This window comes from Amblyomma maculatum, chromosome 1 (assembly GCF_055883805.1).
Source record: "Amblyomma maculatum isolate TAMU_Amacu chromosome 1, ASM5588380v1, whole genome shotgun sequence".
Taxonomy (NCBI): Eukaryota; Metazoa; Arthropoda; class Arachnida; order Ixodida; family Ixodidae; genus Amblyomma; species Amblyomma maculatum.
Window position 1 is genome coordinate 506,023,622 of NC_139344.1, and position 27,061 is coordinate 506,050,682.

General features: G+C 48.4%; 1 protein-coding gene across 3 annotated transcripts in view; it reads right to left on the reverse strand.

Annotated features, from left to right (window-relative positions):
• The window catches only part of Ctl2 (Choline transporter-like 2), a 353,598-nt gene that overhangs the window by 23,079 nt on the left and 303,458 nt on the right, over nt 1–27,061 (reverse strand). For all 3 annotated transcript variants that reach the window (XM_084575765.1, XM_084575780.1, XM_084575773.1), the window contains 2 exons: nt 10,091–10,219; nt 366–435 (listed from right to left, as the gene is read on the reverse strand). In XM_084575765.1, the coding sequence (XP_084431891.1) occupies nt 366–435; nt 10,091–10,219 (199 nt within the window). The remainder of the gene's footprint in view (nt 1–365; nt 436–10,090; nt 10,220–27,061) is intronic.

Below are 27,061 nucleotides of genomic sequence, written 5' to 3' on the forward strand. Positions count from 1 at the left end.
CAGCACTAGCTAAGAGACAGTCGGCGCCATGAGTTTGTTATATCAAGGTGAACCGCTGCGACATCTTCTTTACATGGAAGTTTCCAAATACACGCACTGCAACGGGGTAATTGGAAAACTTTGTTACATTGAAGAATTTGCGGCACTGAGGTTGGTTACATAGAGGTTTAGCTGTATACAGCACATTACATTCTTTGGACGGAGGTTTTAGTGGGGGCCATTCAATAAGTGATGTTCAACTTCCTTTAGATCTGAATGAACTTTGCTGCAAGAAAAAGTCAATGTCATATCCTTTGAACAGCATTATCACTCTGCAGCAGGAGTAATGTGCAGCAATATCTGCAGCCATTTCACCCAAGCCTTACCATGATGTAGGCGTTCTTGTTCAAGAACTTAAGGAACTTCTCGAGGCACCAGAAGCAGCACTTGCAGCACCTGGAAACAAGACACGGTCTGACAACCAGCAGGATCCTTCCCCTGCAGCACCAACCATGCTGCTCACGACATGGAGCACTTTTGAGAATACAAAAATGTGGTCAAACCCTGCTGGAAAGTATAATATAACAATAAAATATAACAAAACATTTGGTTCACAATGATTCCAGAAATCAGCTAAAACAGATGCTTGGGCAAGTTGGTAATCCATTGAGGGTAAACAGTGCAAAAAGGACGAGGACGAACGAAGTACACAAACGAGCGCTGAAGCACACACAGAGAGCAGCAGTTCATTGAGGCCTTCTAGGATAGCAAGTGCTTTTTGTTTATCACATGACGAGTGACACGCGTGCTGCTTACAATGTAACTGTGTCGTGTGACTTTCCAATGATGCCATGTTTCGGCTGCATTTACTTTTGTGTGTAAAATGCGTGTCCACGAACTATCGATGAGGCTTAGGACGACTTTAAATTGAGCCCACCGTATCATCACTGGATGCAGAATGCATGTCAGGAGAGACCTTGGGGTTGGTTTGTAGGTGCCATCGAGGCCTGGTGCCTGACCTGGGTGCCCAATAGCACCAGAACAGCAACAATGAGAGGTTATGTTATCCTTGGCTTTGTCACAATTTCTGTAACTCCATGTGTGCCCATTAGTACACAGGATGCCTGCCCTCACAGGTGTAGTTCACATTTGTCAGATTCAGGTCCGTGGGAAGCACAGCTGGCATATGTCATTAAGAAGAACAGAAAGCCGGCCGAATTGGTTGTTATCCATTTTTTAACAACGCGAAAAAGAAGAGGACTTTTACACACACAACCACATGAACGCTGACTTTCAACTGAAGATTTGTTATCGCAAACGACACTTATACATAGTCCCGTCAAAATACACACCAAAACCTACTTACCCTAGCTTAATCTAACCGTGAATTTGCCTTTCTTGAGAAGCCGTTGCCTGAAGATTAAGATAGGGTATGCAGGTTTTTGTGTGTATTTTGGCGGGACTATGTATAAATGTCATTTGTGATAAATACAGTCCAACCCGGTTATATTGAACCCGGATATATCGAATTTTGGTAAAACCCCATGTAAAAGTATAGGAAAGCCGCGTCATATATCGAACTCAATTTCGCCGGTCGCTTGATATATCAAACTCCGCACTACGCACTGGAAAGTGTGCCTTCTCCAAAGACGATCGCATCACTCTTCGCCGTTTGCCGCGTGACGTTTTCGAGCCACGCGCGGAAGGAATGAGAGGGGACAGTTCTGGACAGCGCCGCGCCCATTCCCCAAAGGCGCGCGCCAACACATGACGTTTGCAAGCCATGTGCGTGGGTGTGCCCATTCTTTTGCCGAGCTCTCTCTTTCAGCACGCGCTACGCATGCGCCAAGCCAGCTCAGCCCGTTTTCAGACAGACGTGGGACGCTTTCTCCACCGTGTGTTGCGAACCCTCTGCGCGCGGCGGCTGACGTGGTTATGGCGCCTGCGGACGTTAAGAAGCGGCAGCTCTCTGTTTATTTTTTTGTTTGTTTTTTTTTGCGAGTCATTCTTTCTTATCGTTGTGCTGTACGCGCGATGTAGCGTAAGATATGGCGGCTGCGGACGTTAAGAAGCGGCAGGCTTTCTTTTTTTTTGGCGGGAGCCGTTTATCTTTGCATGTATGAATAACGGAAGCACGCCGTCAGCTGCTGCGATCATGACGCCCCTCCCAAGCGCGGCGTGATAAATCGAACCAGGCTTGTGCAATCAATCTATCACGGGCACTCTGCCAAGTTCGCTCCCCGCCACCGGAGGAGCTATAAAAAGATAAACGCACCCTGACGTTATCGCTGCGCAACATCTTGGCACGCTGCCAAGAAATGAGCTGTGGATACGACGACCAAAACGGAGTGACGCGCGCCATCCACATGCAAGCGAAAACGCTCGCGATTTTCTGCTGCAGCAACACAGAAACCTTGTTTTGAGCTGCCGCGGTGGCTCGAGCGGCGAGCGGGACGCAGTTCCAACAAGTTGGAAATTTTTCGCTCTGTCGCTGCCGCTCGTCGCTGAGATCGCTCAAATGCTTGCATGTGAGCGAGCTGGCCTTAAAGCATTTTTTTTTCAAATTCTCGGGCGCAAAAGTGGAGAGAGGGTTCATTATGCGAGTGGGTTGATTATGCGGCAAATACGTACGGTATCATTTTTTCGCATCGTAAGTGCCGTCACAAGCCAATTTCTGTATATCGAATTATCGATATATCGAACTTTTTCGCGATCCCCTTCGAGTTCGATATATCCGGGTTCGACTGTATTCAGTTGAAAGTCAGTGTTCGTGTTGTTGTGTGTCTTTTTTGCACTGCCTCAGCAACTCAGCCATACCATTGCCACTTAAAGCAGCATCGTGGCTTTGGTATGTAATGTCAGAGATGAAACTTTTTTCTCACATAGTTGGCCTTCACACAGCGCCCCCACGGCAGTGATCGTTTTATGTTGCGCCATGCCTGTAGAATAAACGACAGTCCGGCTCAGTGCGTTGTGTCGCTTTTCGCAAGAATGATAGCCTTCATGGGTAGCCACCCGGCCATTCACACACGCTCATAACATTAATGTAACCTATTTCTGAGAGCATGATTGATGCAAATGCCAGGACAATGTGCTTTATAGTTATCTCCTTATTATCACCTCCATTTTGACCTCTTAAGCCCTCCAAAAGTCCTTCAGATCCAAGATCGTCTTCAGAAATAACTTCGTGTTCAAATAGTGGACTAATTTTACTTGAGCACAACATTCACAAAAGAAGGTCGCCATCATTGGTTTTGTATATGGCATTTGTCAAGATTAGACTGTCTTTTCAGCATGTTCACTGTGAACAATGTAGAATTGTGGAAAGCTGCCAGGATTCTTATTGAAGAATTAGACATGGTCTGCTCTCTTTTTTGGTGCAAATTAGAGTGTGGAAGATAAGCCGTCATTAAACATGTACTATTCTGTTCTGCAGTGGTGCCAGCCACCCACCAAGATGCCTATCAAGGGGATAGACAGGAAGTCCTGCCCACGCCAGCTGTACACCCCAACTCTAAATAAATATAGCATTGTCAGGTTTTAGGGGTTAAAAAATAAGTCAGTGCCGCAACACGTCAGTCCCACACTCATAAGTCCACTGACCCTCAGCTCAAACACCACAGATCACACACGCTTATCCCCTTGTCTCGACGCCATCTTCCTCTCTCCCCGCGCACATCTAGCCTTGATCCCAAACCAACTCCTCGCTACCCTCGTAACCGCCGGCCACCTCACATCCTCCCCCCCTTAACATGTGTGCATTATCAACCTGAATAGTATGGTGTGAGCTGATTCACATTAGTTTTCCTGCACTGTCTGGGGATCTCTAAGCTTGTACTAGTTAGGTCGCACTCCGGCTGATATCATAAATGGTCCGTTGCGGCGCTAGTTTATTTGCAATACCAAGGGCATTGCTGAGGGTGTGGCAGTCACAGAGGACCAAGTCCCCCACTTGAAACTCGTAGGGCTGGCATCCTTTGTTGTACTGTCTCTCTGGCACTTCCTTTACTTGGAGATCGCAAACGAAGCATCTGTGGAAAACCAGTTTCCTCCCCCTTCGCCGCGACCGACCACCACCACCCCAACGAGCTTCATGGCAGCGCCGGCTGGGAGGGAGGTAAATACCTCCCCTTGGGGGAAGGAGACCAGTGATGGGTGCGCCACCAAGACGTCTACGCGGGTTCCCGCGAGAAGACGAGATGGAGCTTCTGGATCCAGCCGGCAACGAGAGCGGTCGTCTCCCGCCGCCTCTCCCGGCAAATGCCAGGGGATAGCGGGCACGGAGTACGATGCGCACACGGGAGGACCCGTCGTGCCCGACCGCCCATCTTCTGGTTCCCAACGGCAAAGCGACCGGTAAATACCGCACACTTTCGCTGCCTCCCGCGGCAAACGCCGTGGTATGGCTTCATCCGAAGAATGCGGCGCGCACGGGAGATCCCGGCCGCCATATTCACAGCGCATTCAAATGTCCGCCGCGAAATCGCACCCCCATTCCCCAGCCGGTGAGTCAAAAGCCCTTCTTATGTAGCCTTGCCCTTCCAAGGAAAACCTTGTTGATGTATAGCTAGCCGGCATGCTCTGTATTATTTGCAAGTGCAATAAATAGCATTGGAGTATTAACTATGTGTCTTCCCCATCCTTTGTCCCCTTTGTTCCCCTCCGCGGGTCGCTAGCGAGGACGTTGCACCTGCGGAGTAGGAGCGGGGCTGAAGACCGCCCCCCTCATATCGCCACACATCTTGAAGGGTTTTTGAGACTTGATATTTGTGGGTGGATGGACTTCCTGGCAACAATGCCCACGTGGTATGCAGCTCTCTTCCAAAGCAGAGGTAAGCTGGTGTGCATGGCAAAGGCGATCTCCAGGAGAAGCCTGTCCCAATCACGGTACTCCATGATGCCCTGCTGCAGCCTCTACATCGTTTGCCCCAGTGGTGCATCACGTGCTTCCACACCCTGCCAAAAGTACTGTATGCATTTGTAGGTTTAATGTAGGCTTCTGTTTGGAGTGCCCTCACATTGCCATGTGTGTCAACCTCACTTTCGTCTGCTTTTACTAGTCTTTGGGGAGACAGTTTCTGTAGCCGAAGATGTCCCTCAGCATCTGTTCTGCTGCCAGTGCCTGAAGGAAGCAGACTCCTGTACAGCTACTGTCTCTTCAAAATCAATAAAACTGTCGGGCTCTGCCACTACCATGGGGAAGAAGCCACTGATGGCAATATGTGGTGATTTTCTGGCCCAGGAAAGTGACTTAACGTATCTGCTGGTATGTTAGCCTTGCTTCTCCAGTGTTTAATAGTGCAGTTGAAACCCTGGAGCCAAAGAACCCATCTTCTTACTCGGTGTGAAACATCCATGCGAGTGAAGCATGGTCACAATGAACTTGGAACTCTGTAAATTACAAGACTTTTGTCGAGAGCCCCCACTACAGCCAGGCACTCCTGCACAGTATAGCAGCAGATAACGGCCAGCTGATGAACAATCAACTCCACTAGCATCACTCTCAACGATAAAAGGCTAAATACCCACAGAAAGCTGGGCCCCATGGCGTATCCTTCTGACAGAGAAATTCGGCAGAAATAGTGTTCTGCAGGTGGGAAAAACTGCCTGCACTTTTTCTGGGCAGCCAGGGGATAAACTTCAGGGTGCAGAGCTGAACTGGGTGAGGCCAGCCGCTTGAATCCACTCTCAATGTGCGAAGGACTCTGAGCAGATGAACATTTGGAAGGAAAGACCAAATGGAATGAGCCCAAGACCAAATGGAATGAGCCCTGAAAGCATGCGGTCTTGGGAATGTCCTCCAGAGCAACCCGAGTCTGGATAAAGCCACAAATCGAGGCTGGTAAACCACTCTTCCTGACTGGGCCAGTCTGTTCTTGGCATAGGGTACACTGGTACCCTTGACTTCAGACTTGTGTAGCCGATTGCGTTATCCACCAGATTTTTTGGGCTTGTGTTGGGTTCCATAAGTCCCTCGCTGAGCAGCTCTTGAAGGCACTCATCCATATCTTTTCTTGGCATTCACTGGGCAGAGCTTGCAACGTGTTGGTACGTTGTCTTCAGTCACAATCTTGTGCTCCATGGTGAGTCCTGGCTTTGACAAAAGATGGCCTTAAAATCATCCAAGTTAACACATGCCTGCCCAAGTCCTCAGGCTGCTCACTCTGCTCTCGGTGTGCTGTGGCACTGGCTCTTGAACGAGGATGTCCAGGGCACACACGTTGTCGGCCGACTGTGTAGGCCCAGTCACTGGCAGACGCACAAACTTGACGAGAGAATAAGGGTCTGTGCCAACTGTCCACCTACCATGGCCCATACGGATACACATGTCTGATGCTACGAGGAAGTGACATCTTCCTAGAACCACATCCCTACACAGTCTCTGCATGAGCAAGAAGCATTGCTCTGGCCCCTGCCCAACAAATCCTGCATAGCACCGATTGAGTTGTGCCAGTCCACCCTGTTGCTTGACGGAGGGAATGAAATTCTTCTCCAGGAATGGCCTCTGCTAACTCTGCTGCTGCCATACCAGAGTCACAAAAAAGGCTTACTCTTGATCCGGTATCAAGGAGTGTGAAGAATACCAACCGCTATTTCAAACAGGGGCTCTTTCCTTCCAGCCGTAGCTGCCACTTGCAGCGCTGCGGCGCAGGTGCCGGCTGGAGTAGCCTCTACACCTGAGCGTTTCCTGGCCAGTTGGCTCCAGTATGCCCAGTTGCATTGAAAGCAACTCTTGACTGCCTCGTAACACAATGATGGCCGAGTTGTTGCTGCGAGTTCAGTCGAGGTGCCTCGGGCGTGCTACTTGGTGGATGCCGCCGCTGGGAGACCATGTGGCCCAATTTGTAACATCACCTATGCCACTTGCATTGCCCACTTTTCCACGCCAGCAGGCATGCTTACGAAATGGGTAGTTTGCAAAGCTGATGAGAGCAAAGGCCACACAGGGACATTTAAAGAGCTCTGGCTGCTTTGTCCGTGAGCTGCTGAAATGTGGTCGTCAAAAGCTAAATTTTGGGCCACTTGGTCACTTCGAGGAGGGGGTTGAGACGGCTCCACGCCTTCTCCATCAATGTTCCCACCGCCATATCGCGCAGGTCCTTCATGTTTTCCGCTGGATCTTGGAACTGCATGAGTTTCCTGGCTGTACAAACTTTTCATCTTTAGATACTGGCTACGCCGCTGCAGCTCCGCATTCAGGTGCCCAGGTATTAAACTTGCCTGTGAAGTGCAGCAACAGTTTTACACTGCATTCCAAGGAACCACTCAATGCAGGCGCTATTCTTCTGCGATACCAGAAATGTCACAAAACTCCTCTAACCACTGCAAGAATTTATCCGGCATTCAGTGGTCTTCGTAGCCCGAAAACTTTGGCCCCATCGAGTACGCGCTGCTGGGTCTCCAAGGCACAGGTGACACTACCGCCACGTCGGTCGGATGTAGGCCTAGCTGTGCCGCCTGGCCTACTAGGCTGGAGCAATGGCTGGAGTCCATCGGTGTCTGGAGGAGCAGAGTTTGAACATCCCCTGCGATTCACTTCCGCGCCAAGGCTGAACTGTCGGTCTGCGACAGCAGGTCCTGGATTACACTGCGAGCCACAACTGGACGCGGTGCCTGCGAAACGTCGCCTTGTCCCGCACCGCTGTCCATGTTGACGCTTAGGACGAGCCCCCAATTTGTCAGATTTTAGGGGTTAAAACTACGTTTATTGCTTCAAACGAAAAATATGTCAGTGTCGCAACACGTCAGTCCCACACTTATAAGTCCGCTCCGCTGACCAACGGCTCTGCTCAAACACTGCACCACGCTACACCACAGATCACACAGGCTTATCCCCTTGTCCCAACACCATCTTCCTCTCTCCCCGCCCACACCTAGCCTCGACCCCAAACCACCGCCTCGCTACCCTCGTAACCGCCGGCCACCTCCCAGCATAACGCAAGGTGGTCAGTCGCACAAGGTTAGCCCTCACTGCGAGGGAGAAGGATAAAAGCCAATAAGAGAGAACGAGACAAGAAATGTTTCAAGAAAGAAGATTGGAAAAAACAACTGCTTTACAAGAAAGGCAAAGTGGCACGTTGCCTTCACCAAGGGGCCAAGTGCAAGCACTCAGCCCAACCAAAAGAATCCCCTTTACCCCAGATATGCACAACTAAGGTATCACACCTTATTCCTTTAACAGATGCCCCCTTCAAGGTCAAGGAATCAGATGAAGTAAAAATGGTGTTTTCTGCCATAGTGAAATAAATTTTCCAGTTAAATTTTATTGCACAAAACTTTGCTCAAGTCAAGCGCCATTCCAAAAGCTGTTTACTTGATGTGATGCAGTAGTACATACATGCAAGGATCTTTGTTTTCGAGTAAAATTTGGCATTTTATAATATGTACTTTTTACGTTTCACAGTGTGGGGATACACATGAATTCCCTGACCCATTATAACGGCCATTTGTAATTATCACGTGATTTTTACGCGCGCTGTAAGGGGGATTGTGACAGGAAGGGCACACTGGTCCCTCCCCACTGCCTCCCAGTCTCCGTGGGTTTCCCTTTTTCCTCCCAGCGTAACCCGGAGACCTCCTCTCCACAGTCAGAGATGAACGGACCTCTTGCGATTCTCTCGGGCTTTACCGTAGGTTATTGCGCACGCTGTTCAGATTTTCCACCGCCGACATCACCTTCATCGCTCAGTCCTCGTATGCACTGACTGCTGCGGGCCATGAGCACAAAGCCACGCGTGGTGAGCGTCTGCTTCTTCCTATTGATGGCTGTTTATTTCACCACCGAACACGAGTGGGATGTTTGCTCGCTGTGTATTTGAGTGCTGTATTTTGGCATGCTGGCCCAAACCCTACGTAGTGGCGACTTCTTGCACCACGGGTTGAGGGTCACAGCTCGGACACGCTGGGGCTAGAAGGCAACCTAGCCCCCCGTGCAGTAAGTTTTTCAAGAGTAACCCCTATAATAGCAAAATCAAAGCACTTAGCAATTTATCTCTAGTCACAAGAATAGCACAAGAAAGCCTACTTATAAAATAAGTGTTCAAAAGACTGATTAGCATGCAATTTTTCGCTCTGAAAAGAGCATTAATCTTTTTCCCCCTGAACCAGAAAAAAAATGGAACTCAAAAACGGCTTAATTTTACAGTCTGCTGGTGATGAATGGGAACTGCGGGCAACTCATGATAGTTTGAACTCGCAGGAGACCAAAAATTTTTGAAGTATTCCGCGTTCAAACCGAAAGGGGCTTTTTTTAATGTAACTGATACTGATGGGACTACAGCACCATTCTGAATCAATAATTTAAACAAGCTCGTTAGAAACAGTTGTCACAGGGTTGTAAGGGCTGAGCTTAGTGGACCACCACAGTGTCCTGAGAAGGGTGTAGGAAAAGGCGGAACGCACACACCACTAGCGGGAGACAGACTGGCCCTATTTGCTGTATGCAATGAGAGTGTCTTTCCACTCCTTCCCATCAACAAGACCCTGTGAGGAATCATCACAAGAGTACACTACACAGTGGAAGCCTAAAAAAACACCCAATAATGCTGTTTATAAGGGCGACAACCCAGAGAAGAAACAAAAGGGCCTCGACTGACTGGCAACAAACTGTCCACTGGGTATGTGCAAGGATAGTACTTATACAGCTGCATCCCACCGAGGTCAATGAGAATGAAAAAATTTCTCTTTTCACGAGAATTTCATTGTCGCAAAAACATGATTGCACAGATGAAAAGGTGTCAACTTGACCACGCAAAAACAAAACTTTATCTGAAAAAGTTGTGTTTTCAACAAGCACAGGACCTGCCTGACCCCGCCACACCCATTTCAATTGGTTGCGACGAACCCTTCCTCAATTTTCTGTTTCCATATGACATCTCCTTCACCATCACATTAAGCCACTTGTAAACAGAGATGGCCACGTTTCTAAAATGCTAAAGGAAGTGTGACCAACGTGCCAATGCTCTTTTCATTTTCTTGTTGAGGAAAACTGTTGTTGCAGAATTCAACACAGCCTGACAGTCGTTGAGAGAAATGCACTGAACCTTTAAATATGCTCAAGAGATATGGCAGAGAGGAGGGTTGACCACAGCTTTGAAATGTTGCAGCTCACCTCAAGAGGCATTTGGTGAACTCATTGTCATACTTCTTGAGCTTCTCATCGATGTACTCGAGGACAATCCGAATCACCCGCACTATGGTCAGGATGAGCGACCCAAATGCAACCGAGCCCAAGTGGTACCTGCAAAAGGTAAAAAAAAATGTCGCATGACACACAGCCTTCCTCAGAACGACCGTTCAGAAGTGCATTCGAGCCCTGCAACAGTGTCCCAAAGAGGAGAACAAACGCCTGCCTGCTCCCTCAAGGAGCAGTGCCTCAAAAACGTATCCCTATAGTCTAGTGTGTCAAAAAATGCATCGATTCCAAAATGCCCATCATGTTGTTCAACTTCTCCAAGTGTCAAAAGTGTTCAAAACATTCAGCTGGTTTGAAATTATTCCACTTGCTAGTTTTTATTTTAAGTTCACTTTGAACCAGAAAATCACTACAGTCGAGTCCACTTACAATGGCCCCAACTCTTACTTATGATGAGTTGTGGCCATCAAAATATACATTGGGGCCATGGCACTCTGTCTCAGCTACAACAAACGTCCATGAGCCTAGACAATCGGTTACAGCGAACGCCTTAGTGCTGCGGAACACTTTCCCCATGGTGAGAGCCGCCGACCCTTTGCTATGCGTGACACACGGGGAGAGCGACATGGTAAGGAAAGTGCCACCAAAACAAAAAAAAAAAAGAAGAAACAAAAAAACATTAACGCTCCTAGCACGCGTGACACAGGCACACAAGTTGAAAGGAAGCCTGAAAGTGACACCTCATTTGCCACGGGACCCCATTTGGCACCATCGTCAGTGCAGCGATCAAGTTTGCTACTAATCTACAGCATAGCAAGTGATCACACGCTGTCAACACCCTGTCCCTATACCACATTCACATTTATTATTGGCAGCGAAAGCTTTAGAGATGAGTGTTTAAAAAAAACAAATACCTATTTAGCGCTGTTTCACTAATTAATAAGTTGACAAACAATTTATTAAGCATCATTGTCTTTAAGTAGGACATGTTCTTTCAAACTTTCATAAATCTGAGAGGCCTGCGCCGAAATAGTTTATCTTCGCCAGATGGGCTGGCATATTGCAATTTTTTGCCGCAAAGTATTTGGTCCACTTGTCGCCCAAAGGCTACCGTTGTTGCACGGGTATTCAGTTTTTCCTGTACCTTCCCTACAAAAAGTGTTCGGAACTCGCAGGAAAGGCTGCCAAAGCAAAACATCTTCCATTGGTGCTTGAATTTCAAAGGCCGCTGGTCTTCACCTGATTGCAAGAGTTGCAACTGGAACAGCGTACAATGACATACCACTGCTCTGAATCTTTTCATCTTCTGTTAATCATCTGTTTTTGGTTGTTATTGTCGTGTTATTTTGAAGAACAGAGTAAAAAAAAGATTTTTCTATCCGTGGCATTAGCAGCTAAGCTGCAGCCGGCAGAAATAAAGCGGTCAGGAAGGAAGGAAAATGGCGAAAAGAAGAAAGGACAAGGGTGGGGTATGTAAAAAAGCGTAGAAAATATGAAAAGGCTTTAATGTAAAGATAACGCATCTCTCACGTCAGCTGAGCACATTTAGACAGACGCTTTCTGTGCTGCGCAGAGCGTGCACTTTCTCCACACAATGCCCTCTCCTCTTGGGTCCCACACGGAGCTGACTGAACAACGCCAGCTAATCGAGCGGGCCGAGAGGATTGCAGTGGCCAATGGACTGATATGCATTTACTCCTTTCTGAGACCGTTTCATCAGCACCAACCCGCAAGACCAGCGACAGCTGTTCTGGCGGGCCTGCAGGATTGAGGCGGCACATAGAGCCCTGGACTAAGGGCTCCAATCAGGAAGATAAGGAAATATAGAATAAATGTTTTCCTCCCCGCTGCTATCACCAGAGAGGAGAAGTGGCACTGCGTGCTCCGATTCGAGAAAAACAGTCTATACTGTGTCTTCTTTTCGCCAAAACCTGAAATACTCTGGCCCCGCCACGGTGGTGCAGTGGTTAAGATGCCTGACTATTGTGCCAGGGGTACCTGGGTTTGAACCCGATCGTCGTGTTTCGATGGAGGCGAAACGAAGATGCCTTCATGTGCTATGCCATGTCAGTGCAGGTCGAAATTACTCCGTAGCCCTCGACTCCTCTTTCCATTTTCACTCTCCACACACGCCCTACCTGTGATTAAGGCAAAAGCCTTGCTAGGCCATCTGAAATCCCACACTAATGCCACGCGATGGTGTACTCACACCTGCCGAGGAAAATGGTCGATACTGCGCATTTCCCTTCTTATAAACCAATTATACTGAGTACTCGGGTTTCAATGGAGGCGAAATGACAAGGCATCCATGTGCTGTGCGATGTCAGTGCACGTTAAAGATCTCTAGGTGGTCGAAATTACTCTGTAGCCCTCCACTACCAACTTCTCTTTCTCCCTTTCCACTTTCACTACCACCTTCCTCCCTTTCCTTACAGGCTGTTCAGGTGCCCATAGAAACAGAAACAAGTGTGACAGATACTGTGCCTTTCCCTTCCTCTGAGTCAATCATATTAAGTACTTCAGGTAGTTATGATGACCAGGCAGTTGAAAGCTTCTACGAAGATGTAGAATCGGCAATGCAAAAGGAAAGATGCAAAGATGCACTAATGGGTGACTTCAATGCCAAGGTAGGGAAAAAGCAGGCAGGAGACAAGGCAGTAGGTGACTATGGCATTGGTTCTAGGAATAGCAGGGGGGGAGTTACTAGTTGAGTTTGCAGAGCGCAATAACTTACGAATCATGAATACCTTCTTCAGCAAACGGAAGAACCGGAAATGGACATGGAAAAGTCCTAACGGGGAGACTAAAAATGAAATTGACTTCATAATGTGTTCAACCCCCGCCATTGTGCAAGATGTAGAGGTAATCAGGAAAGTGCGATGCAGTGACCACAGGATGGTGAGGTCCCGAATTAGCCTAAATCTGAAGAAACGCCACAGATTAGTAAAAAAGAAACCCATCAACGAATTAGCAGTGAGGGGGAGGGCAGAAGAATTCAGGATCTCGCTACAGAATAGATATTCAGCTCTAACCGAGGATGGCAACATTACCATGAAGCAATGAACAATAATTTCAGAGATATCATTACTGAGTGCGCTGTAGAAGTAGTTGGTAGGATAGTTAGAGAGGATACCAGTAAGCTGTCTAAGGAGATGAAAGATTTGATTAAGAAACGCCAGAGTATGAAAGCTTCCAATCCAACAGACTAGATAGAATTGGCCGAGATATCAAAGCTAATCAATAAGCGCAAGGTGGCCGATATAAGAAAGTATAACATGGAGAAAATTGAGCATGCTGTAAAGAATGGGGGAAGCTTTAAAGCGGTAAAGAAGAAATTGGGCATAGGCAAAAACCAGATGTATGCGATAAACAAGGCGGGTAACGTCATCACGAATATGGACAAGATAGTCAAAGTAGCCGAGGAGTTCTATACAGATCTCTACGGTAGCCAAAGTAGTCAGGACCGTATTGAGATTGGTGATAGGGAAACACAGTCAGACATCCCACCAGTGACGAAGGACGAGGTCAAGAAAGCGTTAGAAACTATGAAAAAGGGGAAATCAGCTGGAGAGGATCAGTTAACTACAGATTTGTTAAAGGACGGGGGGGATATCGTGCTAAAAAAACTGGCCACCCTGTATACGCAGTGCCTGGTGTCATCGACGGTACCGGAACCACAAGCAAAGGATCAAGCAGGTTTACGGAAACGGTACTCTATTATCGATCATATCCATACCATTAACCAGGAGATAGAAAAATGCTCGGAATATAACCAGCCCTTATACATAGCATTCATTGATTACGAAAAAGCATTTGACTCAGTTGAAACCTCGGAGGTGATGCAGGCATTGCGAAATCAGGGGGTAGACGAGCCGTACGTGAAAGTGCTGGAAGATATATATAGTGGCTGCACAGCAACCGTAGTTCTGCATAAAGAAAGTAACAAAATTCCCATAAAGAAAGGTGTTAGGCAAGGAGACACAATCTCCCCAGTACTATTCACAGCTTGCTTAGAGGAAGTAATCAGAGACTTTGAATGGGAGCAGTTAGGGATAAGGGTAGATGGAGAATACCTCAGCAATCTGCAATTGGCTGATGACATTGCCTTGCTAAGTAACTCGGGGGATGAACTGCAAATAATGATTGATGACCTAGACAGAAAAAGTAGAAAGGTGGGATTAAAAATCAATATGCAGAAGACTAAGGTAATGTTCAACAGCCTCGGGAAAGAACAGCAATTTACGTTAGGTAGCGAAGCACTGGAAGTAGTAGGCGAATATGTCTACTTAGGACAGGTAGTAACAGCAGATCCGGACCATGAAAAGGAAATAACAAGAAAAATAAGATTGGGATGGAGCGCATTTGGCAAGCACTCGCAGATTATGACTAGCAGCTTACCGGTATCGCTCAGGAGGAAAGTATACAACAGTTGCATCTTACCTGTACTCACTTATGGGGCTGAAACGTGGAGGCTAACCAAAAGGGTTCTACTTAAGTTGAGGACAACTCAGAGGGCTATGGAACGAAAAATGGTAGGGGTAACATTAAGAGATAGGAAGTGCTCAGAGTGGGTCAGAGAAATAACTCAAGTTACTGACATTCTAGTGGAAATTAAGAAGAAGAAATGGGCATGGGCAGGACATGTTGTGAGAAGAAAGGATAACGATGGTCGCTTAGGGTAACAAACTGGGTTCCAAGGGAAGGAAAGCGTAGCAGGGGGCGGCAGAAAGTTAGGTGGGCTGATGAGATTAAGAAGTTCGCAGGGGTCAAGTGGATGCAGCTAGCACAAAACCAGGTTAAGTGGAGAAATATGGGAGAGGCCTTCACCCTGCAGTGGGTATAGTCAGGTTGATGATGATGATGATATCTTGTGAACTTGACAATGACTATGCAACTCATGGTTTTAGATATGCTGATGATTTTCTTGTCTTAATAAAAAAATGGGATTATTTCATGCATGACAACGCTATCGCGGAAATGTTAACTTGTTTTAGACGCACCTCTTTGGGCTTGACCTTCACACATGAACTCCCTGTTCATAACTGTCTGCAGTCTTTAGATCTCACTTTGTGTTTTTTACCTGACCATGTTTACTGGCTTTTTAGTCCTGGAACAAAAAAAAAAGAACTGTTTCCTTTCAACTCGGCCACTCCAAATTAGTTAAAAGGGCCATTGCGAAGCAGGCACTTGTCAGTGCACTGAACAAATCATGCCCTAATGTCATGCAGGTGAGCAGGCTGAAAGCTGCCCATTTTCTGATATGGTGATAATGTCGGTCGCAGAAAGTATTTTGAAACAGTCAAAGGCATCGGAGAAACTTTCCACAGAAATGGATCGAGCAAGTGAGGCCTGTGGTTCTTCCGTATGTCCACAAAACCTCTCACAATTTAAAGAAGGTGGCAAACAAACACAGTGGGCCACTGGTGTTTTCATAATCCCGAAAAATGAAAGGTCTATGTGTGAAAATTTCAGAGTGCCAACAGGACCAGGAACAGCTGTGGGGTGAATCACAACAAGCCCTATGTTGATTGCCGAGTTGGCTGTGTTTACAAAATCCCCTTGTCTTGCGGCAAAGTCTACATAGGGCAAACTTGTCGCTGTATTGATGTACGGCTTGGCGAGCACGAAAGATCAGTTACTATTAACGGGGGTTCCAATCTACCTAAGCACTGTTTTAGCCATTCTTGCTGGCCCTTACTTCAGTTCAATTCAGTTCAGTCGTTCAGTCCTGTCCGACTCTTCGTGACCCTATAGACCATGTCATGCCACGCTTTCCGGTCTCTCACTATCTTCCTAACATCACATAACTTCATCTGCAGTGCCTCGAGGATGCCATCTAATCATCGCGTTCGCTGCCTACCCCTTCTTCGGTTACCCTCAACCTTTCCCAACATCAAATCTTTCTTCAGCGACTCCTCTCTTCTCATCAGATGACCAAAGTAGCTGAGCTTTAACTTTAGAATTTGACCCTCCAATGAGCAGTCAGGGTTTAAGGTCGACAATATTGCCACCTAGCGTTGCCAGGTGGCGCATGACTGAGGTGTGAAAGGAGGACGAAGTTGAAGAGGACGACAAAGTGTCGCTTGCACGTTTGCGTCTGTGCTGCTGTGTTCTTGTGTCTGGGCTACCCCCTGCTATCATTGGTATCCTTAGTCACCGTGTACGTGACATTCTGGTGGAGGTGCTGGGTAAAACGATCGCCTATGCAAGAATCTCCATCTACAAGACGTCGCGCCAGCCCTGTACCATTGGACACCCCCGTGCATCGCTCCAGTCGACGGCTCCAGGGACTGTCTCCGGAGTTTCAGCCAGCACCCGCCGCCATGACATCTAGTGCCCCTGCGCAGCAGGTGACGGGCCTCGCACCGGCCTGTAACTACACCTTGCAGGCCCCTCGGGTACCGAAGACTTTCCATGGGGACCTCTTTGAGGATGTGGAGGACTGGTTCCTTCAGTTTGAACGTGTCGCTGCATTCAACCAGTGGGACGATGCTACCAAACTAAGGAACGTCTACTTCAGCCTTGAGGACGGCGCCCGTATCTGGTACGAGAACCGAGAGCAAGCTTTAACTTCGTGGCGGGAATTCCGTCGTCAACTGCTCGAGGCTTACACTAGCGCAGATCGTCGCGAGCATGCAGAACGTGCCATTCACTCTCGCATCGAAAGGCCGAATGAGAGTGTCCAAGCATACGTCGAGGACATGACGCGCCTCTTCAGGCGAGCCGATCCCGCCATGTTCGAGGACAAAAAGGTCAGGCACTTGATGCAGGGTTTGAAAGAGCAGTTGTTCGCAGGCCTTGTGCGAAACCCACCCTCGACTGTAAACGGATTCCTTGCGGAGGCCACCACAATGGAAAAGGTGCTACACCAACATGCCGTGGCTTATGACCGACCTTTTCATACACGCACAACCGCGGAATCATTTGCATCTTCAGAGCGGCATCCCGATGCATTGCGCGAACTGATTCGCAGCGTCGTGCGCGAAGAACTAAGCAAGTTCTGGAGCCCTCTGCAGCAATCGCCATCTTCCGTTTCTGCTATAGTGCGGGAGGAGGTGCGGCAGGCACTCAAGAGCCCTCTTTCGCCTGTAGTTCCGAGCCCGCCATTGCTGTCGGGGACCGACAATCGTCCCACATATGCGGAAGTTCTGCAGAGTCAGGCTCCCCCTTCACCACCGCCCATTCTCGCGTCACCTACAGTTCCGCTGCCCTCGGTGCAGCCAGTGCAGAACTTCGACAATCGCCCGCTGCCCCGACGCAAAGCCGACATTTGGCGCACGCCTGACCGCCGTCCGCTTTGCTTCCACTGCGGTGAACCAGGACATCTCTACCGGGATTGTCCGTATCGACGCCTCGGTCTCCACGGCTTCCGCATCGACTCGCCTCCTCCCTGGTTTGGTCAACGACCCCGAGTTATTGAGGAGTACCTGGCGGAGCAGCGTTCATCTCGTTCGCAGCGTCAGCCCCGCTCCCCTTCGCCAAAGCGCTCCTCCTCGTTCACTCACGGTTCCTCGCGAGAGGACCAAGGCCGCTCGTCTAGCCCTGGTCGGGAAAACTGAAAACAGCGACCTTCGGGGGCGAGGCTGCTGGTAGTCGCTGCGTTGAAGACCTCCCGTCGTCGCCGCTTCGATCCGACCGCGAGCTGCTGGTACCGTCACCTAAGGAAGCAAAAAGCGTTTCTCTGGACATTCCGGTTATTTTAGACGGTCGCACTACGGTCAATGCTTTAGTGGACACCGGTGCCGATTATTCAATTTTGAGTGGTCGCATGGCGACTGTTTTGAGGAAGGTGCTCACTGCTTGGCCAGGTGTGTGCCTTCGAACCGCCGGCGGTCATATAGTTACTCCAAAGGGGATGTGCACGGCTCGCATTCAGATTAACGGACGTACGTTCGTCGTTAGTTGCGTTGTTTTAAGTGACTGCTCCCGTGACCTTATCCTCGGCATTGACTTTCTGCGGGAGTACGGAGCAGTTATCGACCTGCGAAATAGACTCGTCACGTTTTCGATGGGACAATCTACCGAACAAGATAGTAGCAGTCCTTGCAATAACGCACTTCGTGTTTCCGCTGAGAGCGTCTCGCTGCCGCCGCGAAGCAGTGCTCTTGTGGAAGTTACCTGTGACGATTTCCGTACCGGTGATGCTGTAGCGGAGGCGAACCATACACTCCTGCTTGCTCATGGCATTTGCGCTCCCCGAAGTTTATTGTCGTTTCACAATGGCCGGGCTGCACTCCTTGTCACAAATTTTTCTAATGAGTACCGACACTTGTTCCCGGGGACTGCTATCGCTTTTGCTGACCATGTTGCGCACGATCCGGTCTGTTTTGCATCCACGGCAGTAGAAACTAACGAGCCATCTCTTGACAACATCGACATTAACTGTCACTTGTCAAAGGAGAAACGGCGGGCTTTAGAGCAACTGCTGCTAGACTTCAAGCACTGCTTTGCTTCTTCCTCGAAGGTTCGTCAAACGCCCAAATGGCGCATGACTGAGGTGTGAAAGGAGGACGAAGTTGAAGAGGACGACAAAGTGTCGCTTGCACGTTTGCGTCTGTGCTGCTGTGTTCTTGTGTCTGGGCTACCCCCTGCTATCATTGGTATCCTTAGTCACCGTGTACGTGACAATATAGACTGATTTGATCTTCTGGCAGTACAAGAGTCTCCGCCAGCACCACAATTCAAACGCATCAATTCTTACTTAGTAAAGTACAAATTACCAACTTATGTAAAGATGTGAGGGCAAGAGAACTCCTGGAGGCTTACCATATCAGGATAACAGGGGCTGATCGCAGTAGTGACGCTTCTATCAAACTGTACCGAAGGGAAATGTATTTTCTCGATGCCCCTGTTTAAATATCTCCCGTATATCTACATAGTTTATCTAATGCTTTTGGCACTGCTTCTGATCCATCAATGCACCTGTGCAAGGACGATGTATATAAAGATGTAGTTTCAATAAAAATTCAGTTGAAGTCTGCGCCTGCCCTGTGTTCTCCCGCATCCTATTTCTTTGTCCGAGCCCCAGCAATTTTTCGAAAAACCACAGACATGCGTGGCTAGCTTCTGTGCTCTGAACAGCTTACCCTTCGATGGGCATGTTTGGTTCCTCCTCTCCATCTTGATTCTTTTGCCTCATATTCACTCCCGTCCGCTGTGAATTAACTGCTTCAAGTTGTGCTTGTCCTGCCTATCTTTCTGTGTGATATCTGCTTTGTGCTACATCCCTCCAAGTAAATATGCATCAACTAGCCTGCCAGCAAGTATTATTACAGTAGCCAATCAACTTTTTCCACTCAAATAATTCGGAACTTGATTCAGGAACTGTCACACACCCTGTAGAAATGTGTACATTTTCTCGACTGATTTTTTTGAACTTTTATGGTGTCCAAAAGTTCAATTTCTTGAACTAATTGGCTCATTTTTTCAGCATGACGCGAGTGGGCATCACAAACAGCTGGTTTTGCGCAGCAATGAAAGCTAGGCGAAGCAGATCAGAACACTCCACCTTGCCTACAAAGAGCGCCCAGACTGAAAATAGAATTTAAGCTCCACCTGCCATGGTTTGCACCATGGGGAAAAGGGAGGGGGGGATTCGATGCATTCACAGAAGCTCTCATTCCACTCGCTTTACGTGGGTTCCACCTCACAGTCTTTGCTACTGTCATTAACCATGAAAGCTGAATGTTATTGCTTTGCGTGGCTTGTGTTTGCGGCCTGAGCATGACCTGCAGCTGCGTCACGTCGTGTAGTGGGACGACATGATGACAGCATGACTGGCCGGGATATTCTACCTGGAGGGCTATAGTGGTTACAGCTCCGCACGATCCGCCTTCTGCACCTTGTGCGAGTTGCATGCTTGGTGCATGCACTTGCTGTGTTGGTACCAGTCAGCGCACCTGTTTCAGATTGCGCATGCACAAGAGCTGATCACAGTAGCCGTAGGCACTATGCTAAAAATCCCTATTATTGGCATATATATGAAACATGGGCAGCAGCAAAGTTGGCGATTTGTACAGCTGATTTTTCACAGGACATTGATTTTTTTCCAGTTCACATTTTTTCTGACTGTTGGATTATTTGGACCATTTCCCAGGTCCCACCACGCCCAAAAGAACAGTCATTGACTGTACATTATTTTCAGTTTGCCAGTTAGGGTGCTCAACTGCTGAATCCAAGAATGGCTGCTTTTCAATGAAGAGGACAGTTCACATGCAGGTGGCCGAAATTACACTACTGCGACCCTCATACCTGGAGTAGCAAGTTAAATATCATAATCCATGAACTGTACATATGTCCAGACATGAAGGAAAATTTTATACCAGAAACTGAAAACTAAGAAATTTGAAAAAGAATGCCCCCACCGGCAGTTATACAGTCAAATCCACTTATAACAATACCGGTTTTAATAATATATCGCATATAACAATGGGTTGCAGCAGTCACGTACAGGCAGAACATCCGCCTCGCATGCAAGAGGATCGTTGTTCGAATCCCGGCGCAATTCCCCACCGGATTGAAAAAATACATTCCGCGTGTCAATGAAATTGCATAAACAGGTTTGGGGTGCGACCTGATGCCGATGAACATCTCCGGCAATGCACTCCCTCACCAGAATGGGAGTTGGCCACCCTGGTGCAGTAATTGGCCACAACCTCTCATGATTAGTTCCATAAAACCCCGGCCCTCAGTCACCAGCGGCTGCGGAGCAACTGACCACGAGTCTGCACATCGTATGCGTGCCAGCGTTTCACTAACGCCTGGGACATATGGAATCGATGCCTGCTTTCGGGTGCCTGGGGTTCGATGCAGCGCAGGGCGTGCAAGCTGTCGTTCCACTGAGTCAATAAAACGTCCAGGGTAGCCGCAAGCAGACAAATCATGGCGTATACGCAAGGTGTCAGCACACCTATCTTCTTTTTTTGTGCATATTCTTTCGTTTCGACGGAGGAGCGAGGCAACCACAGAACGCTTTTGGGAAACAGGGTGAACAGAAGTGAAATGAAGGTAGTCGCCGGTGTGCGTTGGTTTTCGGTATACGTTGAAGGTTAGTCCTGACGTTTCACGGGAGACCAGTACATCCAGGAATGGGAGGCGGCCATTGACTTCTTCTTCAACGGTAAACTGTATTGCTGGTTCCATACTGTTAAGGTGTAGGCTAAATGCGTCCAGCGTTTCTTTCTTCAAGACACAAAAGCAATCGTCCACGTATCTCAGAAAATCTTTGGGGGGGCGCGTGGACGATGCTAGTGCCCGAGTGTCGAGGTTTTCCATTGTCAAATTGGCCACCGTGACCGAAATCGATGCCCCCATTGCGGCTCCGTGAACCTACTTGTACGGTACTTGCTCAAAAGTGAAGTAAGTGTTTGAGAGGCAGAAGCGAAGAAGTCTAGCCAAATCTTGTACTTCAAAGGGAGACCTTTCTGGTAGCGTGCGGTCAGTTTCGAGGGCGGAGGTGCAGACATCCACAGCAAGGTCTATCGGCACGCTTGTAAACAGGGACCCTACATCAAACAAGACCATGATCTCCCCCGTGTCGATTTCAAGGTCTCGGACCTTCTCTATAAAGTCGTAAGTGTTTCGTATGTGCGTGGGGCTCCTGCCGACGAGTGGCGAGATAACTCTGTGCAAAAACTTCCGACAGGGGAACGCGTGAAGTCCACAATAGGACGCAACGAGACATCAGGCTTGTGGATCTTTGGTAGGCCATATATCGCAGGGGCTGAACCATTGTGGCATAATAGGTGGTAATACAGTCGTACCCGGATATATCGAATTTTGGTTATATCGAACTCACGGAATATCCCCTTGAAAATCCCTTGTAAAAGTATAGGAAAGCCGCGTCATATATCGAACTCAATTTCATAGGTCGTTCGATATATCGAACTCCGCACCACGCACTGGAAAGTGTGCCTTCCCCAAAGACGATCGCATCACCCTTGGCCGTTTGCCGCGTGACGTTTTCAAGCCACTCGCGGAAGGAATGAGAGGGGACAGTTCGGCGACGGCTGGTCTGGGCAGCGCCGCGCCCATTCCCCAAAGGCGCGCATCTGCAGTTATCGTTTCCCGCGCGCCAACACATGACGTTTGCAAGCCATGTGCGTGGGTGTGCCCATCCTTATGCCGAGCTATTTCTCTCCTTCAGAAGGCGCTACGCATGCGCCAAGCCAGCTCAGCCGTTTTCAGACAGGCGTCGGACGCTTTCTCCAGTGTGTGTTGCGAACCCTCTGCACGCGGCGGCTCGGCTGACGTGGCTATGGCGCCTGCGGATGTTAAAAAGCGGCAGCTCTTTTTTTTTTTTTTTTTTTGCGAGTCATCCTTTTTTATCGTTGTGCTGTTCGAACGTTAAGAAGCGGCAGTTTTTTTGTTGTTTTTTTGCGGGAGTCGTTTATCCTTGCATGTATGAATCAACGAAAGCACGCAGTCAGCTGCTGCGATCATGATGCCCGCCTCAAGCGCGGCGTGATAAATCAAACCAGGCTTGTGCAATTAAGCCATCACGGGCACTCTGCCAAGTTCGCTCCCCGCCACCGAAAGAGCTATCAAAAGATAAACGCGCCCCGACGTTCTAGACCAACGTTGACGTTATCGCTGCGCAGCATCTTGGCACGCTGCCAAGAAATGAGCTGTGGATGAAATAACCGAAATGGAGTGACTCGCGTCATCGTCATGCAAACGAAAACGCTCCCGATTTCTGCCGCGGCGACACAGAAACCTCGTTTTGAGCTGCCGCGGTGGCTCGAGCGGCGAGAGGGACGCAGTTCCAATAAGTTTGAAATTTTTTGCTCTGTCGCTGAGATCTCTCAATAGCTTGCATGTGAGCGAGCTGGCCTTAATAAATTGTTTTTTCAAATTTTCGGTGCAAAAGTGGAGGGTGGGTTCATTATGTGAGTGGGTTGATTACGTGACAAATACAGTATCGTTTTTTCGTATCGTAGGTGCCGTCACAAGCCAATTTCTGTATATCGAATTATCGATATATCGAACTATTTCGCGATCCCTTTCGAGTTCGATATATCCGGGTTCGACTATACAACGACTGGTGTTGCGGTGGAACCATTCTGAAGACGTCAGCCAGCAGCTTTTGCAGCTCTCTTTGTACTTTTGCTGTCGGATCCCGCGCGAGACGAGCGTACGTGTCAGCGTCTTCCAAGAGGGCCAACATTTTCTTTTGGTAGTCGCTCTTGTCCAACAGCACGGTGGCTTTACCCTTATCCGCTGGCAGAATTACTATGTCAGGATTCATGAAGATCATGGTCTCGTTTAATGTAAGGTCCCTGTTTACAAGTGTGCCGATAGACCTTGCTGTGGACGTCTGCACCTCCGCCCTCGAAACTGAACACACGCTACCAGAAAGGTCTCCCTTCGAAGTACAAGATTTGGCTAGACTTCTTCGCTTCTGCCTCTCAAACACTTACTTCACTTTTGAACAAGTACTGTACAAGCAGGTTCACGGAGCCGCAATGGGGGCATCGATTTCGGTCACGGTGGCCAATTTGACAATGGAAAACCTCGAGACTCGGGCACTAGCATCGTTCACACGTCCCCCCAAAGTTTTTCTGAGATATGTGGACGATTGCTTTTGTGTCTTGAAGAAAGAAACGCTGGACGCTTTTAGCCTACACCTTAAACGTATGGAGCCAGAAATACAGTTTACCATTGAAGAAGTCAATGGCCGCCTCCCATTCCTGGATGTACAGGTCTCCTGTGAACTATCAGAACCAACCTTCAACGTATACCGAAAACCAACGCACACCGGTCACTACCTTCATTTCACTTCTGTTCACCCTGTTTCCCAAAAGCGTTTCGTGGTTGCCTCGCTCCTCCGTCGAAACGAAAGAATATGCAAAAAAGAGAAGATAGGTGTGCTGACACCTTGCGCATACGCCATGATTTGTCTTTGCGGCTACCCTGGACATTTTATTGACTCAGTGGAACGACAGCTTGCACGCCCTGCGCTGCATCGAACCCCAGGCACCCGAAAGCAGGCATCGATTCCATATGTCCCAGGCGTTAGTGAAACGCTGGCACGCATACTGCGTCGCTACGATGTGCAGACTGCGCATGTGCCAGCCCACAAGCTCAGGGGAGAATTGGTGCAAGTGAAGGACCCACTCAGAAAGGAAAAGTTCCCAGGCGTCGTATACGCAATCCCATGTGCCGACTGCGCAGCTGTGTACATTGGCGAGTCAGGGGATTTTGAAAGATTGCGCGATCATCAAAACAATGTGAGGAAACAGCGGGTGGCTTCGAATGCGCTGGCCGAACATTCGGTATCTGCCAAACACAATATTGACTGGGCACAGGCCCGTGTGATATTTGAAAGAAAGGAACAGAGCATCACGGCTCTATCTTGAGTCGCTGATCATTCAGACTACAGCAAATACGATAAACCGTAATCATGGTAATCTGCCCCCTGTATACGCAAGATGTCTGGATTCTGTGATGCGCCGTATTTAAGGCAACGGTTCCCCATTTCACCTCATTGTGAACAAGGCTCCCGTGTGGGAGCCGAAACGTCATTCCATCTTTCTTCTTTTGGTCGGTGTCGTTTATTTTTCGTCATGTCCCATCCCGACCAGACGGGCTTCCGTCAAACTCTTGACTTCAAATACCTTCGCCAGGTGTACGGCCAGCCCATCATCACAGAAACGCGGCACTATGTCTCACTGATGACCCGAATGGCTGCGTTCTGGAGACGCCTCAAGTTCAACCTCACCCGCAAAGTGCAAGGTTTGATTCCCCGCTCTCTTCGGTTACACTGTCCAGTTTCCACGGTATTTGGTCTAAGCACAGTTTCGAAGGCTGAGCGGTTACTACTCCAGGCAAGGATTCTTGAGTGCAAGGACTACATTAGAAAGCTTGAAAACGATGCCTTTTTCACTAGACGGCGATTACAATACAACTGCCCTGAGGAGTTTGCTAGTATTTAACTACACGCGAACTTCCAGGCTCGCCTTTGGTCGCACCAGGATGAGGGCTCGCACAAAAACAAACTGGAAGGGCTGATGTTTTGCCACAAGGACCGGTCCCCGGATCCCCCGAAAGTGTTCGTACGCAACATGTCGTCCTATAATCCAGACAAGGCGGAACTTTCCGTCCTGGGCCTCGGCCTGAACTTCAACACTGGTCCAGCGCCCGACGCAAGGAGAGTTGTTTCTTTCTTCTTCTTCTTCTTTTGGTCGGTGTTGTTTATTTTTTGTCATGTCCCATCCCGACCAGACGGGCTTCCATCAAACTCTTGACTCAAATTACTAAGTAGCATTGTGTCATGGGCAGCCACAATAGTAGGCGAAGCGCCAAAAGACGAGGCTCATGTGTGAAACTTTGCAGACTCTTTTGGAAGCGTTTCTGCAAGACCTGTTTTCCAACCGCATAACAGCGTCCTGAGAAGTCTCTCGTTCTTTGTGGAAACGAAAAGAGCCAATTTCCCCTTTTTTCATAAACTCAGAAATGTTCACAGTTGACAAAGGCGGCTTGGAGAGGCATCAAAAGAGTACAATGGTTTAACACCATGCATAAAAAGTGAAGAGGATGGAAGATTATGTTGCTCTTCGCTCCCCGCGTGTCTTGTTTTGCCGATTTTCTGTGCTCTCTCCCTGCCTTGTCAGTGCTCTGAAAGAAACCAAATCAATAGATGCGACGTCCGCGATCGACACTGTCGTGTGAATGTTCCCTAAGTGTCCACAGCTGCCTTTTCATTTTTAAAATGACCAAGAAAATATCTAGGAACGAGGCCTTTTTTTTTTTTCAGGGGTGGTAGCGGCGTTGGAAAACATGCCTAGCTAAGACGCTTTTACAGATTTCCGCAAATTGGCCGATAAGTGAACCAACTGTTATTATCATTATTATTAATAACGAAGATATGTCAGAAGTACAGTACAAAAGCGATCATAGCTATGGCTGGATTGACACTACTCGCACGGAGCACCCCATTCGCGTCACAGGGTTCGTGAGTGCAAACCAAATATTATCATAAAAGAAGCACAACCATTTACTAAGAACCGAAATAAAACACAATGTAGTACAAGCTTGGTTTTCACCTGCCTTCCAAGCCAGCGAGCCGGTTATGTCACATGCAGCGCACGGAGCACGCATGTGTTTATGAGATTGCTAGCGTTCTTGCCTTTGAAGAAACACCTCCTTCGGACTATATACTTATTCTTCTACTGCAAGCTTTCCTTTGGTATAGTCGTAATAATAAAAAGCAAATCTGTATATAGCACGCACGCTACAGGCCAAAACGATGGTCAGCGAGCGGGCCACTTTATTTCACAGTACTGATGATACTTTAGCAGTTTTTAAACATAATATATACGACAATATAATTACATAGCGGACTTACCTTGAGATACGCTTCCTACGTTTTCGCTAACGTGGAACGCATTCACAATCAATATTTACTCATCGCAGTCTGTCGTCTGCTCTAAAGTGCAGACATGAATAAAAAGTTTCCTGTCTATAATTAGGTACCCTTCATGGAAATACGCGCCAGGTTGCCCAATCAAAACGAAATGCAGGTAGAACGTTGCGGTGCATCTGCGGGGGCGCGTCAGGGCACCTGCTCGTGTGAGAGAAAGCGCACGGCGCACGCTGTGAAGGCAGCAAGCTAAACCGGCAGCGTCCCAGTGTGTGCTTTTCTGTCACAGATGGCAGCCGGATCAAGCGACAAAGCAGCGCGACACGTCTGCACGTGCGCGGAAACAGGAGAGCGAAGGGAGAAAACTTGCACGGCAGCCTAGGTGGTGCCGCCGCATGTATGTTTCTATTTTTCTGTCAGAGATGGCGCTCCTTGTCAGGAGCAGCAGCGCCGCTCGACAGTGCTTTGGAAGCCTATATAGCTGGTAATATAAACGAATTCTATAGCAGAGGGTGGCAGGCCTCGTAATTAAGCTTAATAAGCGGTATAAACTGAAGGTCGTACAGGCCACGCACCTACATGTAGTC